A 23,986-nucleotide genomic window follows, 5' to 3' on the forward strand; every position below is an offset into this window, starting at 1 on the left:
ATCAAGCAAACGATCAATGGCTCAGTCAGTCTAATAATAGCCTGATAATTTACATTCTGACTGACTAAAAATATATATTAGCTGACTATTGTTAGACTATCTTTGATTGATTGCTTAATTTACATATAATTAATTAATAGTATCATCAATCATCAGTTAATCAGTGCCGATCATCAATCGATCAATCATATGTAAGTCTGGCAATCAGTCAGCTGGCTAGTAATATAGTCAGTCAATCAAAAGCAGTTGACCAATCAATCTTCAGTCAATTAGTTCACAGTCAATTACACAATCAGTCCATCACCTTCAAGCACTCAGTCAGTCAAACTTGAATACCATAACTACACTATAGCCATACATATATAAGCTGAAGTGAAAAGCTTACTGCTATAGTTAGTCACTTGTATAGCAGTCAGCTTTTGCTTGCCCTCAGTGATCAAACAGTCGGCTGGTCCAGGTGGTGTGCGTGTGCGTGTGCGTGTGCGTGTGCCTTCGATCGCCGCTTTAAAGGTCAAGTGTGTGTCGGGAACACAGCGCGCCGCTTAAAGCACTCACACATACACGTCCATATATATGTGTATGTGTGCAAGTAAATGTCCCAGGCCGCACGCTGGGCGGGCATTTCTCTCTTTGCTGAATCTGTGCGCCAGGGAAATTATTGCAAAGGCCAACGAAAAGGCGAAATCATCTTTAGTAATTTGTTTGCATTATGCAAAGTGCGGCTAACTGAATTATCGTTAGCTGTGCGCTCTGGCATCCTTGGCAGCTGCACTTCCTTTCTTTGCCAGAGTCCTTTTCAGCGCTGGCTGCGCGCTGCCTTTTCTTTTTCTTTGTCTTTGTCTTTGGCCTGCCTTTTCAATGAGCAATGCGCCGCAGTCAATTTGATGAATTTTTCACAAATTCCATCTTAACGTCAAATTGGCCAACGGGATAGGTTCTCGTTTATTTTTTATGCTTTTCTTGCTGCTGCTGTCACTCCGTCCCTCTCGCCCTCTCGCCCTCTCGCCGTCCTCACACTCTCTCTTACGTATTTTTTCACTTGTGCCTTCTTTTGTGCCAGCGAAAAGCCCAGTCGCTGCCGCGAAAGCAGAGAACAGCCAGAGTCCCGCCCCCGTGGCGCCCCCTCGCTCGCTCTGATTCATCGTGAAACCGCTTGAGCGTCAAGTGATTGATGCATTGCGCTTGTAAATTTGATGGCGCGTTGGTTTGCGGATGAAGCAGGTCGTCGGTTCGGTTTCGGGCCGCGAAGGAAGGAAGACTGGGCGCTGCCTCAGCAGCAAGTCATCGTCCAGAATTGTGTGCTTGGTCCAGCTACAGCAGCAGCAGCAGCACCAGCAGCAGCAGTAGCAGCAGCAGCAGCAGCAAGAGTGGCGGCAGCTCCATTCGCTGCATTTGCCAACTCAAACAGTCGCTGCGGCCTGGCGGGGCATGCAAAGTGCGCGAAATTGACTTTGCTTTTGCGGGCGCTGACAGTGGCATTGCCGGCTGCTGGTTGCGTCCTGGTTGAGATGGTTGGGATTGTTGGTTGGCTGCTTGGCAGCTGCGCGAATGATGAATGGAAAATGCGAAAATTTGTAAGGCAGTGGGAGAGGGAGATGGAGAGGGAGAGGGAGAGGGAATGAGGGAGCGGGAGAGAGTGAAGGACTGCAAAAGAAATTGTGAAATCTTAGTTGAAATTATTATAAATTAATGGCTATCCTTGTGACCCAGTTACCCGAATGTTTCGAAATAAGCAGCCACTGGAGCTGGCGGTGGTGCAGCCGCAGCTGTGGTCTAGCGTGCTGGGGTGGGTGTGCCATGGGCGGGCACAGTTCATTGAGAAGAAAGGAAACTGCAGAGCTGAAGTGCTTCACTTGCCACACACACGGCACATCCTTTAAACAGTCGCATGTGTGTGTGTGTGTGTGTGTGTGTGTGTGTGTGTGTGTGTGTGTGTGTGTGTGCGTAGTGGCTCTGTCGTCCTGGTTTGACAGTTGCATTTTTAATGCTGGCCATAATTAAGTTTTGTGCAACAGCAGCAGCAAATGCAGTCCGCGCCAGCTTAGGGACAAAATATCATTAGCCGGCGCGCTGCGCTCGTGTCCCAGCAGTGCGCACTGTACAGTGTGCCGCCGTTGCAATGGCCAGCACAACTTTCGAGCCGCTCTCCAGGCCATGCCTCATCGACGACTGAAACTTCGGCTGCTGCTGCTGCTGCTGCTGCTGCTGCTGCTTCATCATCTCAGATACCTGCTGGCAAAACCATTCATTCACTATTCATGCACAGGCAAATGAGTGCCACAGCAATACTTGGCCCGGAGGCGGGGTGGGCGGCTGCCAGCTGGCCCAAGGATAAGCGGAAATTGATTTCGAACCACTGTCAGCGCTGTGCACTTAATATATGCAGGCTGCATTAGTAAATCGATTTAGTTATTCTATTCAAAATAAATTTCATCAAAAGAATCGCTGACAAAGGGCAACCCAAGTGCAGGAGGAGGGCGAAGGCATTTGAGAGAATTGAGAGGAGAAGAAGAATAACAAGGATTTCAATTAGATCCGCAATAACAGTCATGATAATTGGGTAGGTGATGTGTGTTATAGAGAAGTATATGTTGTAGCGATAAGTATTAGATTTTGTAGGGATTTTGCTTAGGAAAATGATATACATATATCATGAGGTATATAATATAAATAATTGGAACAGTATTTATATAAGAATATATTTGAGAATATACATTTATGGAGAGATATATCTTATAAACATGAATCAGCAAAATTCTAATTAATTTTATTTATAAATATAAAGAATGTCTTAAGGGAGATAATAGAGTTAAATTGACGCTCTAGTCCCTCAAAAAAAAAAAATAATAATAATAATAATAATAAATAAATAAATAACATAAAATTAAAAAAATAAAATAAAAATAAAAATATATATTTATAATATTATTAATAATAAAATAAAAATAATAATAGTCAAAAATGAATATAAAGAGAAGCCAATACATACATACATGTATATAAAGATAATCATGTGTTCAAGAGAAAAAACAGAAAAATGTTTATTATATTAAATTAACTTTAGGCTGAAAAAATATAACTCTATAGAAGATATACATAAATAAATAAAGAGATTTCCATTTGATTTTTTATAAATAAGTAAAGTTTATGAAGAAGACGTGAAGCACCTATATATAAATTTAAATTACAGTAGGACTCGGCTAGAACAACTCCGCTATTATTGTCGCCTGACAAACTTATATGGGCAAACTTATATGGTTCTACCGTCTCTCGGGACCCTTAAGCGTCGTTGTAGTCGAATTCTAGTGTATTATATTTCAAGGGAAATATATAGAAAAATGCATATCGTATAAAGAAGAAGTATCACGATTCATATATTTTGTAAGTCTTTTAAAATATATTTTCATCATATAATAAATTAATTTTAATTTAAGCAAACAAAATAAACAAATTTGCATATGAGAAAGCAAAATGATTTTGAAGTACATAAAATATTAGACAAATTTTGTCAAGAATATATATATATATATAAAAAAAAAAAAAAAAAAAAAAAGAATTAAAAATAAAATAAATAAATAAATAAATAAATATCTTAAAAATATACTTTTCAAAAAATTAATTTAATTTTAATATTTTTATTTATTACAAAATTATTTACTTTTTGTTTTTTATAGGTCAAAAATTGTATAAAATTTGTGCTAGGAATGCGAGATATACAGAAGCAAATAAAAATATTTGAAAAAAAAAAGAGAAACAAACTCCATAAACGCGTATGCACTTAATTCTATAAATAGACAATATGTGAAGCACGCGTCAATGAGATGGCTATCTTATAGAGCGGGTCAGTGAATTTCAGATGCGTTAATTCCTATGACAGGCAGGCAGCGAGCGCACTGTGGGAGCTGAGCTGGTCAATGTGTCAAAGGCGAAATGTTGATAAAGATGGTTTTACTTGACGTTTTGCTGAATATGCCCGAGTTTCATGGAATATGCAAATGTTGTTGCTGATGCTGCTCGCTGATGTTGTTGCTGTTGTTGTTGTTGCCTTGTCATCTTTTAACAATAAATGCAGCAGCAACGAGCTGCTGGTGAAGCCGATGGCCTAAAGCTGGCAGCGTGGCCGGCAACAAGCTAAAAAAAAAAAAAAAAAAAATGAGGAGAGACAAGGCGACGCGCGCGTGGCACATGTCAAAAGCGAGGGGAAATTGTTGAACAAACAGCAAACAGACGCAGACGCAGCGTGAAAATAAATTGAACAGCCCAGCGAAGCGTCACTGACCTACGCGTACACGTGAGCAACAGCAGCAACAGCAACAACAACAACAACAACAACAACACCAGCAACAGCAGCAACAGAAATAGCCAAAGCAAAAAGCTGCCCCCGCAGCGTGAATTTCAAATTTCCCAGTCGGCAACATTCTGTCTGTCGGCTGGGCGATGTTGCTGCAACAAGCGGTGGCACGAAGTGGCGCCAGCGTTCGCTTCGTGTCGTCATCATCGTGCCTCGTGCCTCGTGCGGCGTGCGTCGTGCGTCGTCTGCCACTGTGTGGATGCTGCACACGTTCGGTCTGGGGCCGGACGATTGCCGTCGCAATTCTTCAGCTTCAGTCTTTGCGCGATTTTCAGCTGCTGCGGTCCGGTCCACAGCCACAGGGCGAGCCAGCCAGCTAGAGTCAGTCAGTGCAGGCCGTGTTTAACGTGTTGCTAGTCGGCGTACGTACGTACGACGTACGTGCAGCAGCGTCTAACGGTACGAAACTCTTTTGCCGGAATCCGTTCACAGTGCGTGCGGTGCTTGTGCCGTGGGGCAGCCACTCAATAGTCATTGGCATAGCTACGATTAGCGATACGAGTTTTCCTTTTGCTTACGTTTTCCAAATTACTTTTTTTTTATTTTTTTTTTTTTTTTTTTTTTTTTTGAGCGCAAATAAAGTTGTTTTTTTTTTGTGACGCCGCGTGTGGTGAGATATCGAAGCGCGCTTTCTGGCGCACGTTGCGCATTGTCCAATGAGTGAACTGCAAACGTAAACAGATAGTATCAAGTGCCCCAAATAAACACAAATCATAACAACAACAACAACCAATCAAAAGCTACAACAACAACAACAAGAGCTCTTCTGTGAGATTCGTGCGGGTAAGCCTTGAATCGCGAGCTAACAAAAGCCGCAAATCTTGTCGACCCCGAAAAACCGCAGAAATTTATATCAATTAAGACTTGAGTGAGTCCCTTAAAGGGGCAGCGGGGAAAGGGGCGTGTGTGGGTCTGTTGATAGTGCTGATAGAGCAAAATAGCCGCAAGAACTTGACATTAGAGATTGACACAAATATGGCCGGAAGATATACGCCAAATATAAATCCAATAAATATTATTCATCTGACTAGGCAATGATATAGCTATAGCTATAGCATCGTTAATAAATGTTTAGTTAATTATGCAAATATGTTGTCATTGCTTCTATTTATTGACTTTCACTTGTTCAACAAAAGAAATTGTAAATAACATAAACAAAAACACAAACAAAAAATGAAAATGCGGAAATATTTGCAAATATGTTTGCTTATAATTATTTTGGCTTTGTTAAATTTGTTTTTATTTAATTATGTTGGGTAATCAATGCTAAATAAAACGATTCATTTTTTTTTCGTATCTCTTTTTTCAATAAAAATTAATTTAATGTAAATTGCACATTATTTAATTTTAATTACAAAATTCATACAACAAAAAATGTATTGAAATCAATTTATTAGCTAACTCGAAAGGAAATTTGAGCAAAAAAAAAAAATTCCAATTTTGTTTTAGGCTGAGAACAGTTGAAGGCTTATATGGCTTGTATATAAAGCTGAGGGTGTTACCGACTGCGCAATACTCATTTAGGGACGTAATGCTGCCAGCTCCCATTTCCAATTTGCCACGCGCATAAGTGAGAAAATTCTTGATAATTTCTGATTCGAGAATATGAATATATGTTTAAAATTTCCCAAGTTTTTGGCTTGCAAAGTTGTCATTACACACAACCAATATACTCTTTTCGATTTCGTGAGTGAGCATAAAATAATTTTGAATTCAGTTATTCCCAGACTTGTTCAAAAGTTAACCCCAAGCTAAACTCATGCGGCGCTCAGTCACTTACTTAAGCCAATGCCTAATCAGAGTGCACAGTTGAGGCGTTATTTCTGATTCCAACTTTGCCATGCGATGCATTGATTCAGTTAGCAGCACCCAGAGCCACAGTCGCTGCGTGTTGGCCTTCAAAAATGCTTTCGCCCGAAGTGGGAGCTCAGCCACGTTGAGCTGGAGCTAAACAGAAAATCACAAAAAAAAAAAAAAAAAAAAAAATAGAAAGAAAAGAAACGAAACAAAAAATAAGCACTCGGGCTAAAAAGCTGGCAAAAAATGACTACAAATGGATATACAAATGGAAATGCAGAAAGTGCAGCAGCAGCAGCAACAACAGCAGCAACAGCAGCAGCAACAGCAGCAGCAACAGCAACGGCAGCAGCATCAAAAGCCAGCGGAAATGGACAGTAAATAAATGTTTACAATTTTTCTGTTGCGCCTGCTTTAGTTGGGTATCATTTCTTTTAGTTTTTTGTTTGCCTTTGGCACATAAATATTCCGGAAATTGTGTAGCCGCTGGCAAAGTAATGGCCAAGGCACTGCTGCTGCTGCTGCTGCTGTGGGCCCATGGAGAACGTGGCCAAATCAGAGCTTACTCTGAAGCACAAGAAATGAGTATATGAATAATGTGCTAAACACTCGCAGCTGCTGCTCAGACAAGCAAATTTCATTACTGCCAGCTATGCGCTGCTCTTATTTCTTGCATTTCTTATTAAGACTTTCGTTTATTTTTTACCTATTTAAGAGACTTTAGTAAGCCCGAGTGCCCCGTCTTAGCTGTGAGCCATTGCATTTCTCATTTCATAGAATCAATCCATTTACCAATCATTATAATAGTTAATCTATTAGCAATTAATCAATCATAAGCTCATTAGTCAGTTACTGTCAATCATACAGTAGTATGCGGTTGGCTAATAAGTTAATCAGTCAATCAATCAGTCAATCAATAATATAACCCACTAATCAGCGAATCAGTTAAATGATAGAATAGTCAATCTATCAATTAGTCACCATCAATCAATCACAGCTCATCGGTTTGTCAGTCAGTAAATCAGATAACCTATCAATCTATTCAATCCACCATTTGGTCAATCATTTAGTCAATCAATTCAATCAGTTCGTCAGTGCAACAGTTAGTCCATCAATCTATCAGTCAATCAAACAGCCCAGCTAGTCAATCAATAGCAGATGCTAAGCAATCAGCCCCTCAATCAATAAGTAACTCAATCAGCTAGTTATTTCATCATGAAATCTAACAGACGCTACATCAGCTAATCAATCAATCGCTCCATCAGGCAATCAATCAATTCGTCCATCAGCTTATCACACTATCCATCCAATCAATCTGTCAGTCAGCTTATCCAACAGTACATCAAATGACCTGTCAGACTGTAGACATCTGTAGATCACTCAATCAATCAGTCAGTCCATCATTCATTATGCCAATCAGTTAGCCAATTAGGCAATGAACCAGTGCGACTCCTGCAAAGATGCCGTCGAGTACTTAGCTTAGTCTCATTAGCCTCTCATTAAAGGAGTCAGCCCGTTGAAACAAATGGCAAATGCAGCTGCATACTTCAAGTCCTGGTGATATTTCTGCAGTCTGCATGAATACATTTATGTGTATGCAAATAAATTTATTTATAATTTAGGAGGAAAAAAAAAATAAGAATTACACTTGAATGCAGCAGCAGCGGCAGCAGCTTTCGAGAGACAAGTAGTGCAATTACTGCATAAGGTACTTGTAACGAACCAGTGCAGATGCTGCCCCTGCTCCCCCTGCTGCTGCTGCTGCTGCTGCTCCTGCTGCTGCTGCTGCTGCTGCTGCCCCTGCTCCTCCTGGTGCTACTTCTGTTGCTGCCTCTGCTGTTGCTGCTGCTGCTGCTGCTCCTGCTGTTGCTGCTGCTGCTGCTCCTGCTGCTGCTGCTGTTGCTGCTGCTCCTGCTGCTGTTGCTCCTGCTGCTGTTGCTGCTGCTGCTGCTGCTGCTGCTGCCAACTGCCAACTGCCAACTGGCAACTGGCACTAGGCTGTTCCCATTACTCTCTCTCTCGCTCCCCTGCACCCACTTCCTCTCTGAGGGTCACTTTGTTGCCGAACGCTGAGCCCAGGCGCCGAACTAATTTAAGGCAATTATTTGAGTCACCCGCTGCCGTTGCACAGCGAGCCTGAAAGACTTAATAAAAAGGATATAATGTTTCCCTAACACCTATATTTATATATACATGTATATATAGATATATGTATATGTGTGTGATATCTAGTGTATGGCCTCTAAGTATTTGAGTGTTCATAGAAATTCAAGGCTTCAGCTTAAGCAATTGAATTTCAAACTAGATTATGATTTATTGCAATAAATTAAATGTAATAAATCGAATTTTAAATTACAGAAAGATTTTAGTCTAGTGCACGAAAATAAATATATCAAATAAAATTATTTATTTACTTATTTTGAATTTATTTTATTTTGCTATGTGCCTCCTAAATTCAGACTTCAGTGTATTTTCTAGCACAATAAATGGATTTTGTTATTAAAGAAAAGTATGTAACGAAAAAAGATCTTATTTCAAAAGAAGTATGTTGAAAAAAAATTAAAAAAAATTTTTTTTTTATTACATGCATGTGTTTATATGCATATATGTATATGTGTTTATTTATTATATATTACTTATTATATTTGAATAATATTACTATTTATTTTTTTGATTATTTGATTTGATTTGATTGTTTGATTATTATTATTATTATTATTATTATTATTATTATTATTATTTATTTATTTTTATGAATACTATTTAACTTTTCATATTATATATTAATATTAAGATTGAAATTTTAATATTTGTAAACATAAAGAAATTGTTTATTTTTTATTATTTTCATATTGTAGTTTTAACATATTTTCATATATGTAAATTTTTTTCGATTTTAATTTTTGGGTTTTCTAACTGCTCTTATTGTAAATATTTTAAAAATATTTTATATTTTTTATGAATATTATCAGCGGAATATTTAGCAGCCAATTTGTTGTTGAAAAAATTAGGTGTAATTTATTTTTGAATTGTTGCTTACTTTAGCGATATAATGGAATTATACAATATTTATAATTAGCAAGTGACTCTCTCTCTCTTTCTCTCTCTATGTCTCCATCTCCCTCTCTCTCTCTGCCTGTCGCTTATTGTCGCCTTTATGCTTTAAAAGAGCTTCAAGGATAATCGCTTGTTTTGCTTAACTTGGGCCAAGCCCTATTTGGCCCACAACTCGCATTTGAGCATGTTTATTTATATTGCGCGCCTGTGTAGGTGTGTGTGTGAGTTTTCGTCTAAGGCGCAGCATTCATTCAGTCATTTGCAGTGTCCGTTGCCATTTAGTGCACTTATTCATTAAAATACAGAAAAAGGAGAATAGGCGCAGCAGCGGTATCTCTCTCTCTCTCTCACTCCGTGTGTGTGTGTGTAGGAGGTAAAATGGAGACCATTGCGAAACAAGAGTGAAAATGAATGAAATAAAAAATGTAAACATACACAAGTGCAATGCAAATTAAAGCAGACAGCAAAGTGGCTGCTCCTGTACGCTCGTGCAGGACAAGTGGCACAGTCAGAAGGTGGAGCGGGGAGGGTGGGTGGAGGCGGCTAGGGGAAACGGAATGCTGGCAGTGGGGCAAATGTGGCCAACGCCGACTGATGCCATGGCGAAAGTTAGATGGAAACAATGAGCAAAGCAAAAGGGATTGTGGGCGATGGAGCGAGGAGGTGGAGGAGGCGTGGCAGCGTGGGTGGCTGAATGGTTGAGAGAGAGAGAGAGAGAGAGAGAGAGAGAGAGAGAGAGAGCGGCATGATGTGGTTGAGGCACGGCAGCAAGTCCTTGCCAACGCGAAGAGGCAATTCATTAGCTTTAATTTAGGTAAATGTCCTTGGTCCTTGTGGTGCTGCCTCTTGTGGCGAACGTTGCAAATGCAACTAAAATGTTGCGGTTACCTCCATTTTCATTTGCTTACCACATTTGCGTATATGTGTGTGCATATGTATGTGTGTGTGTGTGTGTGTGTGTGTTTTATGAGTGTACTCGTTATGTTTTCTCTGGCAGCTCACTTAATATTTAAAGCCATCAAAAGTCGTGCGAGTGGCACGATTCAGCAGCAACGCCAGCTGCCTAAATTACCCAATTATCAAATTAAATTGCATTTCATTTGATTTATGTGCATTCGCCTTTAATATTCAACAGCTAACCGTAACATGCATAATCGAATTTGATTGACTGAAATCGTTCAATTTCCGCTCATGTTCATTGCAATGAATTTGGTTGGGCTTGAGAGCTCTTCGAGATTGTCCCCATAGAAGGCAGGAACGGAGGCTGCACCTGTAGAGGTTCTACGACATCCAGCATTCAGTTCACTCCGTGCTTTGAGCTGTCAGAGTCAGAGCCAGGCTCTTGGATTGGGTAATCCATTGATCCATCTAGCTAGGGTTACCTAGCGGCAGCGCTGTTCTGAGCACCCAAATGACTCTAGGTCTGTCCATAGTGCAGCAGGGGCTATACGATGTCGTCTATGCAGGTCGCTATAACTGTTCCAGCCTCAGCTCGCAACTGGAGCAGAGCTGTATATAAAGTAACTGCAGCTCTGCTGGCTCTAAGACATTGTCCCCCATACATTAGATATAATCCTAGTAGGCCTTGTCAGTTCCCATTCTCATTTTCAGTCCATCAAAGTAGCTCATGTGTTTTTCTAGCGCACATTCGCTCCGACTACAAACTGTATTTCTCATTCAATATCAAGCGCTTCAACTGTAAGCATTATATATTAACAAAAATACAGAAAAAATTCAACATTTTGATTTTCAAGAAAAAAAAAAAAAAAGAAAAAACAATCAAATTTCTCCCATTTTATAAATATTCGGTGATAAAGCGACAAATTCGTTCGATTATCAGGAAAAGTCTTCACATTTTCGTTCACCCTTCAGCTCAGCCCTAAGAGATTGCGCTGGGCGAATAACCGTAAACAGAAACACATTCCATAGGCATATACAAAATAATTTTTGTTGACCTACACAACTGACGTTGCGTCCAGGAGGATATTTCAGTGATCTAGTCTCGTTTCCAGTCCCCCAAGTGAGTACGCTGAGAGCGCGAGCTGAGTGCGACGATTGGCACACAGAGTGATTTGAGTTTCGTTCAGCTATAGCTCATCGATATCATGGAGACAGAGCAACCCAAGAAGATGGTGCAGCATACTCGACTCATACATCGCTTCATCGACTTGGAGGATGAACATTGGGAGATGGGCAGGCCAGATAAGGTGGACTTTGACGAGGTAATTTTAGAGAAGTTCCGCACAAAGAGCGAGCCGGATATTCTGATTGTGGCGGGCGACATTACGTACGGCTGCCATGCCGTGGTGTTGCGCCATTTCAGTCTGCTCTGTGAGAACGTTTATCCCACCGGCCTGATCACCGCTCTGCCGAAGAACCTAACGAAGGATGGCTTCCTGCTGGCCTACGACTACATGCTGAAGGATCAGATACGCTGCAAGCGCCGCCAGTTGCTTGAGTTGCTCGACGCCGCACGCTACTACTTCATACCGGGGCTGGTGTCCAACATCTGCAATCTGTTCGCCGATCGGGAATTGCATACCGAAATGGACGCATTGAACATATACTTCGCTGCCTACGGCAAGAAGAAGCTGGGCATCGCCAGGATGATGATGACCTGTGTGCGACGGTACTTCCTGCCGATGGTCAGCACTAAGGAGTTCCGCAACATGCCTCTGGGCTGTGTCGTGAAGCTGCTGTCCTCCGACAAGCTGGCCGTGCAGCACGAGCTGGAGGTGTTCTACGCGGCCCTCTATTGGATCTTCAGCGACTACCATACCCGTAAGACAAGTCTCAACGTAGTGTTCCGTACGGTGCGCTTTGTTCTGCTGCCGCCGATGTTTCTGCTCAATATGACCCAGCGCCTGCACGAGCTGTTGCCCCGTATGGCCGACGAGCTGCTGCCGTTCCTGGAGTACGCCATAGTCTATCAGCAGAGATCCGAAACGGGCGGCGTTGAGGAAGAGGAGCTGCGGCTTCGGTCGCGCTGCTTGATCACCGATCCGGAGTGCCCCTACATGCAGCGGAAGAAGCAGTTGAAGCTGTACGGCTTTAAGCACATTGAATTTCTCGCCTATATCACCAAGCTGCGCTGCATGGAGGACTTTCTGGCTCGCATAACTCTCAACTAAACGTGTTTGCTTACAGTTTATGCTGATGCTTGCTTGATTTGAATAACCTAACGATTATAATAAAATATGAAAACTCTGTCCGGATCTCTGGAATATTTCACCTGGTCCTGTCCCCTGCTGTCCTGGCTGCCACTCTGGCTCCTGCTCACATCTAATCTGCAGCGCTCAATTACCTTGACAGCCTCGTGCGGCATCTGAATCCGCTTAAATGTCGATTGCAGTTTACATTTCCAGCTGGCTGCGATTCGAGTTGCCGCAGTTGCCGTGCAACAAAAAGCACAGCTAGCTGAGTGCAACGTGCAACGGCAGCAGTTGCCACATCTGTCCAATTTGTGTGCGTCTGTGTGTGTGGGTGGGCGTGGGCGTGGCATCCCCCAGCTGCATTCTCAGCCAGCGTGACATTGGCATTCCTTCTCGGCGTGCCCTAAGCCCACACACTCTCCCCAGCTCTCCCTAACTCTCGCTTTCTCTCTCCCTCGCTCCCTCGCTCCCTCGCTCCCTCTCTCCCTCACTCTCTTGCTTAGTGCTGTCCAGCAGCAATAAATCATGCGAGGCCGAGCCAAGCTGCAGCGTCTGCCTAATTAGATAATGTCAGCAGCACGCAGCGCGTCATTTCCTGCACAGGATCTGGGCCTACGCTGACCGAGTGGCTCTGGCTTCTGGCTTCTGGCGTCTTTACACCCACACACGCACACTTCAGTATATGTGTGTGTGTGCATATTCTTGACCCCAATTAAATTTAAATCATTTGAGTGCTTCCAAAGTAAAACTAATTGCTTTTGCTGGCTCGCCTTAGACCCAGCTGAACCTCTCCATTCCCACAACCCCTCCGCCCTCCGCCCTCCGCCCACTGCCCCCACGCCGTCACATTGTGGCTGCCTTTGCCATTGTCTCGAGTAGCCCATTCATATTAACTCTGCTATTGTTGTTGTTGTTGTTGCTGCTGCTCAATTTGCCAGAGCAATTTCCAATTGCCATGCGCTTGTGTAAATCTTGCAAATGTTAAGTGCGACAACAACAGTTGCTGCTGCTGCTGCTGCTGTTGTTGCTGCTGTTGTTGTTGTAAAAAAGTTGCTGCTTGCTCTTGTTTTAATTCAATTTGTCAGACCGCAAATAAATAGACACTTAAATGCCGCAGCGTCTGCATCCGCCCGGCACAAAATGTTATTATAATTCTCTTCTTTTGTTCCCCCCCTCTCACTCCTATCTCCCTCGCTCTCTTTCAGTTGCTTTCTGTTGTTCTTTTTCTCTGCTTTTTTCTCTCATTTTTTTTTTGTTGTTGTCTGCGACGAATCAGTCTGCATATTAATGCGTCTCTGGACGCACATTAATGCATTGGATAATGAATAGCTCACACACAGTGAGGGCGAGCGAGTGCCAGAGAGTGGGCGAGCGAGAGGGAGAGGCTACACATGTACGTGCCTGGACATGACGTGCAATCATTTTAACCCCAATGACCCCAAAAAGTCAGGGCTGCCTTAGAAAGTTTCTCTTTCAATGCCATTAAGCAGACACACACACACACATACACACTCACACACACACAGACACAGACAGAGAGGCAAACACACACACACATACACTTCTCTCTTTTTTTCTCGTCAGTATTGTTGTGCCACGCCCTGGCTGCCGCCCTTTTAGCAGCAAGCAAACTTTGTTGATGCCTTAACCGTGCCACGCCCACCTCACAGGTGTCAGCTGGCAGCTACTTAAGGGGCATGCAACGAGCGCGCAGCCTGCCACTTGTTGCCACTTGTTGCAGCATGCAGCTCAAATCAAATGATTTTCCAATCGACCTGACCTCACCCGACCTGAACCGGATCGACCTGCTCCGACCTGGCCTCGCTCTCGGCTCAACAAATTAGCCAAATAATTAATTATAAAAAAGTTCCTTGGCGAGTTAAGCGCCTTTTGGGGCATGCAGCAACTGATGCCAGCTGAATGTCTTTAATAAATTTATTGTGTATGGCAATTAGAATGTTGTGCCATATGTGTGTGTCTGTCTCTCTCTGTGTGTGTGTGTGTGTGCAGGGACAGAGACCCAAAAGTTTGCAATGCCTCAGTTATACACATACACATGCATATACATATATACATTTATGTATATATGTATATGCAAAAAGCCCAACTCATGTGTTGCGCCTAAAACAGGGCAAACATTTGTTGCCTGATTACTTTTAAATTATTTTGTGGCATCATTTCTGTGGCTCTGCGCCAGGCACAACTACAACAACAAGAATATGCGGCCAGCCCACAGAGCAGCAGGAGTAGGAGCAGCAGTGGGAGCAGCAGGAGCAGCAGGAGCAGCAGGAGACGGCTAAGGCGGAGGCTGGCATGCATAATCATAAATAAAAGACGCGCGACGGTCGGCGAGCGGCCGTCGGGCGGGAGGCGGGCGGCAGGGGGGCGTGCCAAAAAGGATCAGGATGACAGAGCTGCTGGAGGGGCATAGAAAAAGCTTTGAGGGCTTTTGTTGAAAATGGCAACACACACACACACACACACACACACAAACACACACACAAACACAGAGGAACACACACATACACTCGCACACATGTGCGTAGGGGTAAACAGGATACGAGCAGGACACGCTGCGGCTGCTTTGGCAAAGGCAAAGGCGCCCAAGCATCTGGTTTATGGATAAGGCTGCTCTTTGAGGCGCCTCACATTATGATATGCTTAAACAGCACAAAACTGTTTAATTATTTATGGATGCTTCCCTTTGTCGATGGGCATGCCCCGGAACGAAACGGCAACGGAATGGGACGCAATGGGACGGCACGGTACGGTACGGCACGGCCTGGCACGGAACCCATTTTGCTGGCAATCAGTGAAGCATGTGTGCTGCTCCTTGATGAAAAATCTTTGCACGCCAATCTTGTCATTGTGTGTGTGTGTGTGTGTCCTTCAATTGTAAATTAGCAAATCACTTAACCACTGTGCACAGTGGATCAAGAGAGAAGAGCGAGCTAGCCAAATGCCAGATCAAAGCCATCGATCGTAAAAGCAACTGTCTGTCTCTCTCTCTCAATCTCCCTCTCTGTAGGTGTGTGTGTGCAGCCAGACAACGTTAGATAATAGAAATTATAATGCTAAACAAGTGCTGGCCATCCATTTGGGGCTGGCTTACAAAATGCTTAACATAAAACGCATTTCATGCAACCTTTTTTGGCTACGCTTGTCCATAAAACTATACACAGCTCAGTTAGGTAAACAAATATGTGCGTATGCGTGTGCGTGTGTGTGTGTGTGTTGTGCTTTGCACAAATTAGTGAGCTCCTTTGTGCGGCTAGGTTTAATATAATAAAACAAAACACAACCCAAAAAAAAAAAAAAAACAGGGTATAAAAAAATAGAGGATAAAAAAAAAAAAAAAAAAAAACAGGGTATAAAAAAATAGAGGATAAAGAAACACAACATTCCTTTCATTTGCACAATAAGGCAAAGGGATATAGCACACCGACACACACACACACACACACACACACACTCAAACACGTCTGTGTCAAAAAGGACTCGAACATACATATGTCGCATATGGCGCACATCAAATGCGCTTATCAGTTGTTATACAGTTGTTCATCCTTTGGCATTCCCTTGATTAATTCCGTCCACTTCCAAATTAAATACAACAAAATGAAAATGTTTTCCGTAAAATTAAGCGGCGAGAACTGCATAAATTGTTAAATGGAATAAAATATGTTGTGCTATTTAGTTTCGCTTCAGCTGAAAATAGTTTTGATTTCATTTTATATATACATATATGTATGTATTTACATTTATTATTTCCATTTATGCATGATAAACAAAAACTTGTATATTATTTCTCATTTTCTATATAAATGCACTTGGCATAAGCTTCTTTGAGCTAAAATTCCAGGTAACTGTATTATTATTATTATTATTATTATTAATATTATAATTTTATTTTATTTTTATTTTATTTTGTAAATTGCAGCTTTAACAATGCGTAAGCACTTCAAGTGCAGCTCAAGTATTTTCCAAATCATTGATAGCCCATTGAACTAAATCGATAACAATCGATTCCCTAATTGGCATTGGCAATCGCGCAGCGCAATTCACATAATAATACTATTCGGGGAATAGGAAGTGCAAGTAGAGGGAATCATTTGCTTTTCAAGTTTTGTGAAGTTTCATCTCTTATTGCATTGCGACAATATGCCGTAACTCGATAAATCACAGCGGAAGGCGATAAAATCGATTTTCTATATTGTTGCTCATCTTTAAGATTTCTAAAGTTCCAGCTCTTACCGCATATCAAAAAGAAATGAAGTTGTGCAATCACAGCGGAGATCGATAACAATCGATTTCTTAATCGTCTCGACATATTTTTGCTCATCTCTAAGGTTTCTGAAGTTCCAGCTCTTATCGCTCTTATCTTATCTTAAAGTTGATATATCACAGCGGAGATCGATAAAAATCGATCGTCTCGATAAATTATTGTCAGTTGTCCATCTCTAAGCTTTCCAAAGTATCATCTCCTCTTCAGGCAACACGGACACTATAGCTTGATAAACTTCAGCAGAAGTCGCTGGGTATTTTCCAATCAGGCATTGACCTTACTTTACCTATTTCGCCATAGAAACGAGTTATTTATCTCACATCATTTATGACCGTTTTTTTTTTTTTTTTTTTTTTTTTTTTTTTGCTGCAAAATCGGGTGCAATTTGGTTCTCAAGAGCAACTTGAGCGACTCGCACAATTAAATAAATATCATATTATGAGTTCACATAGGCACAAAATATAATCTGTCTAAAATTTTTCATAAAATATGTTGATGTATGCAATATGTATATCATTGCCAAGTGTAAGCATTAGCATAAGACTAGCTGGGCTATAGCCTCTGTATATAAGATCTCATATTTGTATTGTAGATCTATAAAATATCTTTAATATATATGGATATTTAACTGTTTATAAACCTCTATATATATTGTAGATCTATAATATACCGTTAATATATATGGATATATTTACTGTGAATAAAACCCTATATCTATACCATATTATATCTTTAATATACACGGATATACTTTGAGATGATTTTATCGATATATTCGAAGCTGTCATATACATAGATACCACAATACAAGCTACTAGCCCTAAATCCCTTCAACTGACTGGCCGAGTTTAGAGATAATCTCGTTCCAATTGAAACTCAATCAATTTAAAGCTGAAAAGTAATGTTAAATAATAACTTGATGCTCTCTGCCTGCATTCGGATGAAAATATTCATTTGACATTGATTGAATTCTCTGCCCATAGTTTATGAAATGAAAGAAATTTCTACACGCGCTTCGATTCCCTTTCATTTGCCGATTGCAATTTGAAATGTGAATTTTCAAATATTTGCGCACACTCGACCATTGTGCTCGCAGGGGCGTGCCGAATGGTGAGGGTGTGGCAGGAATTGGATGGGGGCTGGCGTGCCGTTGGTTTTAGTTCATAGGCGGGGGATGGCGTAAATATGGCTAGTTGTAAATAATTAGAAGATAACGGTTTAAAAGCAAACAATGCAACAAAATGGCGCACATACCTACATGGAAATATTGGCAAGGGCAATGCACGACTAATAGATGCCCTCTATTTATGAATATGATTGAAGGGATAAAAGGTGCTTTAAAGTTGCTGACCTTAGTCAGGTAAAAAGAAAGAGGGAGAGAGAGTTAGAGAGAGAGAGAGAGAGAGAGAGAGAGAGAGAGAGAGAGAAAGAGAGAAAGAGAGAAAGAGAGAGAGAGAGAGAGAGAGAGAGAGAGGGAAAGCAAATTGATTCATGGCTGCACAGACTCCCTATCGATAACTGGTACTGATATTGGACATATCGATAACCATTCGTGTTCGCTATTATCGAATATATTGATAGCAGTTCGAGCTCCTAACTAAAAATGGAGCTCTTGGTATTCCTTGACTTAAAGCTTTTAAACAAGTTATATTTGAACGATTCCACTATTCGATATATGTTTATATGAACCAGCTACAGGCATATAACTAAAATAGCCCATTTAGGGCGCACTATCAATTCATTTGGGGTATTAAAATAAATAAATAAATAACATGTCTATTATGTGCTATCAAACTGCAGCCAATGCCTAAAACAATTAGAAGTGGGCGGTTTCATTGTGGTTACATGGCGACGAATGCGGAAGAGAGAGAGAGAGAGAGAGAGAGAGAGAGAGAGGGCGGCGAGGGTGGGGCTTGAGCATTAAAGCTGGGGTCTGGGGGCTTAGTGCAGGCGACTATTTGGCCACTATTGCTAATCAGCGCAGAGTAAGCAGCTTAAATATAATATAAGCTGGAAAAACTACGCAATATGTTTGTGAGTATATCCATGTATATAAAAGTGTGTGTGTGTGTGTGTGTGTATTTGCTGCAGCGATTTGCGGTCAAATTATGTTTAGAACATTGTAATTATTAAATGCGCAAATGCGACAAGCAAATTGTTTAACTGAAAGGCAATAGAGAGGCCCAAACCAGCTGTCATAAGCACACACACACACACACATATATATTTATGTACACATGTATGCCAACTATGTATATAGTTTTATGTAAATAAATAAAATATGCATTACATGTGCAACAAATAAATGAAACAGACGATAATGCCATATAATTGACAGGCGATTTATGCCAAGTTTATAGCAAGAGCAACAACAAACAACATGAATTCATTGGCCATTTGTTCAATCGCATTTGCTGGCCAGCATTTTGGGCTCTCAATTATTCATTTTGGCATTTGCCGTTGCCTCGGCTCGCATCAAAGCAAATCTCTGACTTAATATGAAGTGATTCGCATTATCAAAGTGAAGATGCCTAATGCAAATGCCTGGGATTTGCGCAATTTCGGCTAGCACAAATTGTAAGGTGAAAATGTTGCCTTTGAGCTTAATAACAATATGATTGGCCGGCTGCAAATGCATATGGATTGTTTATCTCCTCATGGTCGGCTAAGTGTTATTCATAATTAAGGAATTTCACAAAGTCTACGAATCTTCTCATGTGTGGCCGGAAAACATTGAAAGTTGAGCTAAGTTGAAAATTTTGAGGCAGATAATAGAGGGATCTGAGCTTAAGTTGTGGCAGTGAATGGGCGATTCCAGAAATGAAGCCACAAAGAAGAAATATCGATGACAATGGGCTGTGCTGTATTTGTCGCCTTCAAAAAGAAAATTAAGGTGGAGCCATATTAATAATTGCTTCAAAACTGTCGATAGTGACTTGGAACTTGATGGTTTCAATTTTCGATAGTTTGTCAAATATATTTTAATACACATATTAAAGCTGCAAAGCTATCGATAGTGGCTCCAGTTAATGATGATGATGACGATTAAAATACAAATATTAGAGCCTGACAGCTATCGATAGTGCCTGTACTCGATGAATTCAACTAATGATAGTTTCAAGCATATACAGTAGAATCCCGATAATTCACAATGGTAAGGGGATGAGTTTCTTTTCGACTTACACAGAAATTCAAATTATCGAGAATTATCGAGAACGAATTTCTTTCAATTTTTTTCAATTTACATCGATTCTCGATTTAGCGGAGTACGAATTATCCAAACTCGACTGTACATATATTTTATTATATATGTATATTAGAGCTACGATAGTGGCTATCGATAGTTTCAAGCAAATATGTGTAAAATACATACACTAGAGCTGTAAACTAATCTATGGTTTTCCACTTTCGATAGTTTCAAGCTTATATGTATATGTAAATGCATATAAAAGAGCTACAAAGTCATCAATAGGGAGTATCGATAGAATCCAGCAAATCTATTTAATATAAATATTTTAGAGCTACAAAGCTATCGCTAGTGGCGGCACTCGAAGAATTCAACTTTCGATACTTCAAGCTTATATGTATAGGTCAATACAAATATTGTAGTTGCAGACCTATCGATAGTGGCTTCACTTGTTGGTTTCACTTTTCGATAGCTATTGCAACTAACGGTAATGTTATATAAGGATTACTCAGCTCTAATAAATCAACATATATACATTCATATTACTTAATAAATTAAACCAGTCATGCAATTGAATTTGCATTTCTCTTTAAGTTTCAATCCGATAGATGGGCAAATAAATGTTGTTTTTTTTGTTTTTTTTTTTTTTTTTTTGCTGGTAGATTAAGAACTAATACAAATCAGCTGAGCCGAGTTAAGTAAATCAAATATACTCAAGTGCCACATTCGAAGCTGAGCGAATAAATTGAAAGAGGTCGAAGTTGAAATTTATGCACAATTAAAGTGCCTCCTGTGCTGGCGGCCAGGTGAATTTTGTAAGCTTCAAATTTAGAATAGTTTGCATCGGTTGAGAAGTGCACTGAACCAATACACTGAATGCTTGTGCAGGCATAAAAGGAAACGCATTTGGATTTGGTTAGAGAAAGCTTTATTCAGCTGCAGCTGAAAGCACTTTCATAGATTATTTCTTTTTGCTTTTTAGCTCACCATTTTTTTTTTTTTGTGTTTGTTATTTGTCTTCGTTTTTTTCTTCTTCTTCTTGATACTTTTTTTTTTTTTTTTTTTTTTTTTTTTAGAGTCCAACTCAATTTTCTGTAGAAATTAACTAGATGCAGTTGCGCTCGCAATCGAGCACAAGTTGCAGCTGATACAAAGGCTGTGCATCAGAGAGATTAAATTATTGAAATGTCTATGCCCAAATGCCACGCCCCAAACACAAACACAACACGCTGGCTCATCGTATGCCTATATATGTGAGTGTGTGTGTGTCTGTGTGTGTGAGTGTGTGTGTCTATGTATCGATGCAAACATTTCCGGCTCAAAACGCTAAAATGTCACGTCGATGCTGTAATGTTGCTGTTGATGAAGCCCAACTTCTGATGCCTGTCAATCAGCAGAAATTGAGGGTTGCTATTGCTATTGCTATTGCCGCCGCTGCTGCTGCCTCTTCTGCCTCTGCTGCTGCTGCTTCTGCTGCTGTCTAACATGTCGTGTCGTTGCCCTAGGCTCGGAGCCTGGCAAATATGTGTGTCAACTGGCAGTTGATGCCATTGACGCGGCAGCAATGCAGCTGCAATTGCAGCTGGCAGTTGCAGCTGCCAAGTGTGAGTTGTGGCTTTTAAACCTCTTCCGATAAAATTCCTTGCATAATTTTTAAATGAAAATCAACTACAACACTTAAGCAGAGACTGTCTGGCCAGCCAGTGAGCCAGTGAGCCATTCAGCCAGTCAGTCAGCCATTCAGGCAGTCTTCCTTCAATGGTAGTAAAAGAGCTTCAAGTATGTGGAACATCAAGTGCTTTTCCACAGCCATTTTCCAATAAGTTTGTCGCCTAACTGTGCCACCCCGTCTCCACTCACACACACACACACGCATACACGCATACACTCTCTCTCTCTCTCTTGCTATTTCTTTGAGTGTTTTTACGCTGTGGCTGATCAGCCTGTAGGCCCTCGTAAGTATGCTAAGTTTTTTGCGCCACGTCGGCGCCTTGCCAAATGACAGAGTGTAAATCTAAGTGGCTCAAATGTGTCGACTATTAGCCCCATTGCCCTGCCCAGCCACACCACACCACGCCCCGTCCGCAGCCCCGCCCCTTGCCCACATTCCGCATGTCGATAGCAATGCGGAAGCGATTTTTGAAGCTCTGCACGTTCTCAGCGTGTTCTCGGCTTTGTGGCCATTTTCTAGCAACTTTCTAGCCCAGTCCCCACCCCACCTCTCTCTCTCACTCTCTCTCTCTTTTTCGTCTTTTTTTTTTTTTTTTTTGTCCATTCCCGCTTCATTGTTTTATTTGTTTGCGCCGCTACTTTTGCACTTATTGCTGCCGCTGTTGTCGCTGGCGCTGCTGTTGCAGCTGTCGCTGCCACTTTTCAATGCATTTTCATTTATTATGCAAATTGAAGTTTGCAAGCCGCGAGCGCAGAATACAAAGAAAAAATTATTTGCACAAGCAGCTTGTGTTATTTTTCAAACTAACCTTCCCGCCTCTCCACCCATTTGCGCAAACTAATTTGACATTGAAATTATGTGTAAAGTGTATGTTAGGCAAGGCGAGAGAGCGAATGGGAGAGTGCGGGAATGGAGGATGGCGGATGATGGGAAAAAAGGCAACGGAAAACAAAAACAGTGCATAGGATGATAACTCAATTGGCCAACTTGATGGAATTGCCATCAAATAAGGCTGATGTTGCAGGAGATGCCCCAGAGAGAGAGAGAGAGAGAGAGAGAGAGAGAGAGAAAAAGAGAGAGAGAGAGATGCCTAACTATTGGATTACTAGCATATATATTGTATATATGTCAGCTAGTATATGTCAAATAATTCATATGTCTGGCAATTCTTAGCTCAATTCAAGCTTGCTATGATGGGTGATATATATACTATGTAGATGCTATACTAATATTGTGAAATGCTTTATTACAATTTTATCTTCATTAGTTGCGCTACTCTAATGCTAAACTCTTCACTTTGCCTTTCGTATTGAATTGAATACTCTTTATTTTCTAATCAGAGTCTAGCTGAGGTTCGATAGCTATCGATAGCCTTGTAGTTAGATATCGATAGTTAACTATAGTGTTTTATAGACTGGTAGATTTTCCTCCTACTATACGGACTACATTGCATACTGCATTCTTATAGAAGTCAAAGGCTTTTTATATGCTAGTCGTAATATACTAGAGCTATGTTAATATAATAGATATACAATATATACTAAATACTAAACTTACTAATATATATAAATGCTACCATTCATAATAGATTAGACACTGCATATGTTTTCATTCTTTCAGTCGATAGAATACGAATGTGAATTGTATAGCTTCATCTACTACTATTTTGAATGTATTATATAAGTACTATATAAGTACTGCTACCACTCAAAATATACAAAATACGACATAGGCTAACATATATAATTGATAATAGATTCTTTAAGATCTAGCCACTTTAAACTAGATATTATACTAAAATAGACGTGATAAATTATTCCGCTATTGTTCAGAGTTTATATGTATATATTATATATTGTATATACTATGCTAACATATATATGAAAGACTCTTCTGTTACTATTCATAATATACCTTATACGACATACGTCTACTAACATAGATGTAAGAGGCTCTTTAAAGTCTAGACATTTAAGCTAGATATTATACTAAAATAAACTTGAAATATACTTCCACTAATATTCAAAATATAATTTATACGATACTAACATATGAATAATAAACTAAATGCGACATACACTAAAGTCTGTGGATGTAATCGACTCTTCATTGAGTAATCACAATATACACAATATAATATCCACTTGATAGATTCATGCTAAAGTAATATAGTATAGTAATCCATATACAATATATATCGAATATTAAACTAATATAGATTTTGTACATTTTTCTACATCTATTCAGATCTTATTATATACTAACTAGTATATCTTTCACAGTTATCTGTCATTCATAATTTATAGAAATCATCGCTTCAACTCCGCTCATTCGTCCAGTCTGTACTTGAATTGCGCCCCAATTGAAATGATTAAATTATAATTTGATGTGATTTTAAGTGGCAGTCATTTACATTCACCTGGCCACTTATTTATTCATTAAAAGTCAACTTGAAACGCTTAGCCAGCCAATTCGCAATTCCATT

General features: G+C 40.4%; 2 protein-coding genes across 4 annotated transcripts in view; both read left to right on the plus strand.

The window, feature by feature from the left end:
• The first annotated feature begins 4,597 nt into the window (after positions 1-4,597).
• Positions 4,598-23,986, plus strand: part of LOC6584298 (chaoptin) — a 242,412-nt gene continuing 223,023 nt past the window's right edge. For both annotated transcript variants that reach the window (XM_032732425.2, XM_032732427.2), the window contains exon 1: positions 4,598-5,134. The gene's annotated coding sequence lies outside the window, so the exon portion shown is untranslated. The remainder of the gene's footprint in view (positions 5,135-23,986) is intronic.
• LOC116804472 (actin-binding protein IPP-like) lies at positions 10,900-12,420 on the plus strand. 2 transcript variants are annotated; one of them, XM_044011679.1, is made up of 2 exons: positions 10,900-11,225; positions 11,299-12,420. In XM_044011679.1, exon 2 carries the CDS (start codon positions 11,311-11,313, stop codon positions 12,334-12,336), a length of 1,026 nt encoding a protein of 341 aa, XP_043867614.1. In that variant the 5' UTR covers positions 10,900-11,225; positions 11,299-11,310; the 3' UTR covers positions 12,337-12,420. The 2 variants fall into 2 exon arrangements, with proteins under 2 accessions (XP_043867614.1, XP_043867613.1); XM_044011678.1 differs by having other exon boundaries at positions 10,903-11,225; positions 11,293-12,420.

The sequence above is a fragment of the Drosophila mojavensis genome, unplaced genomic scaffold (genome assembly GCF_018153725.1).
Source record: "Drosophila mojavensis isolate 15081-1352.22 unplaced genomic scaffold, ASM1815372v1 contig_136, whole genome shotgun sequence".
Taxonomy (NCBI): Eukaryota; Metazoa; Arthropoda; class Insecta; order Diptera; family Drosophilidae; genus Drosophila; species Drosophila mojavensis.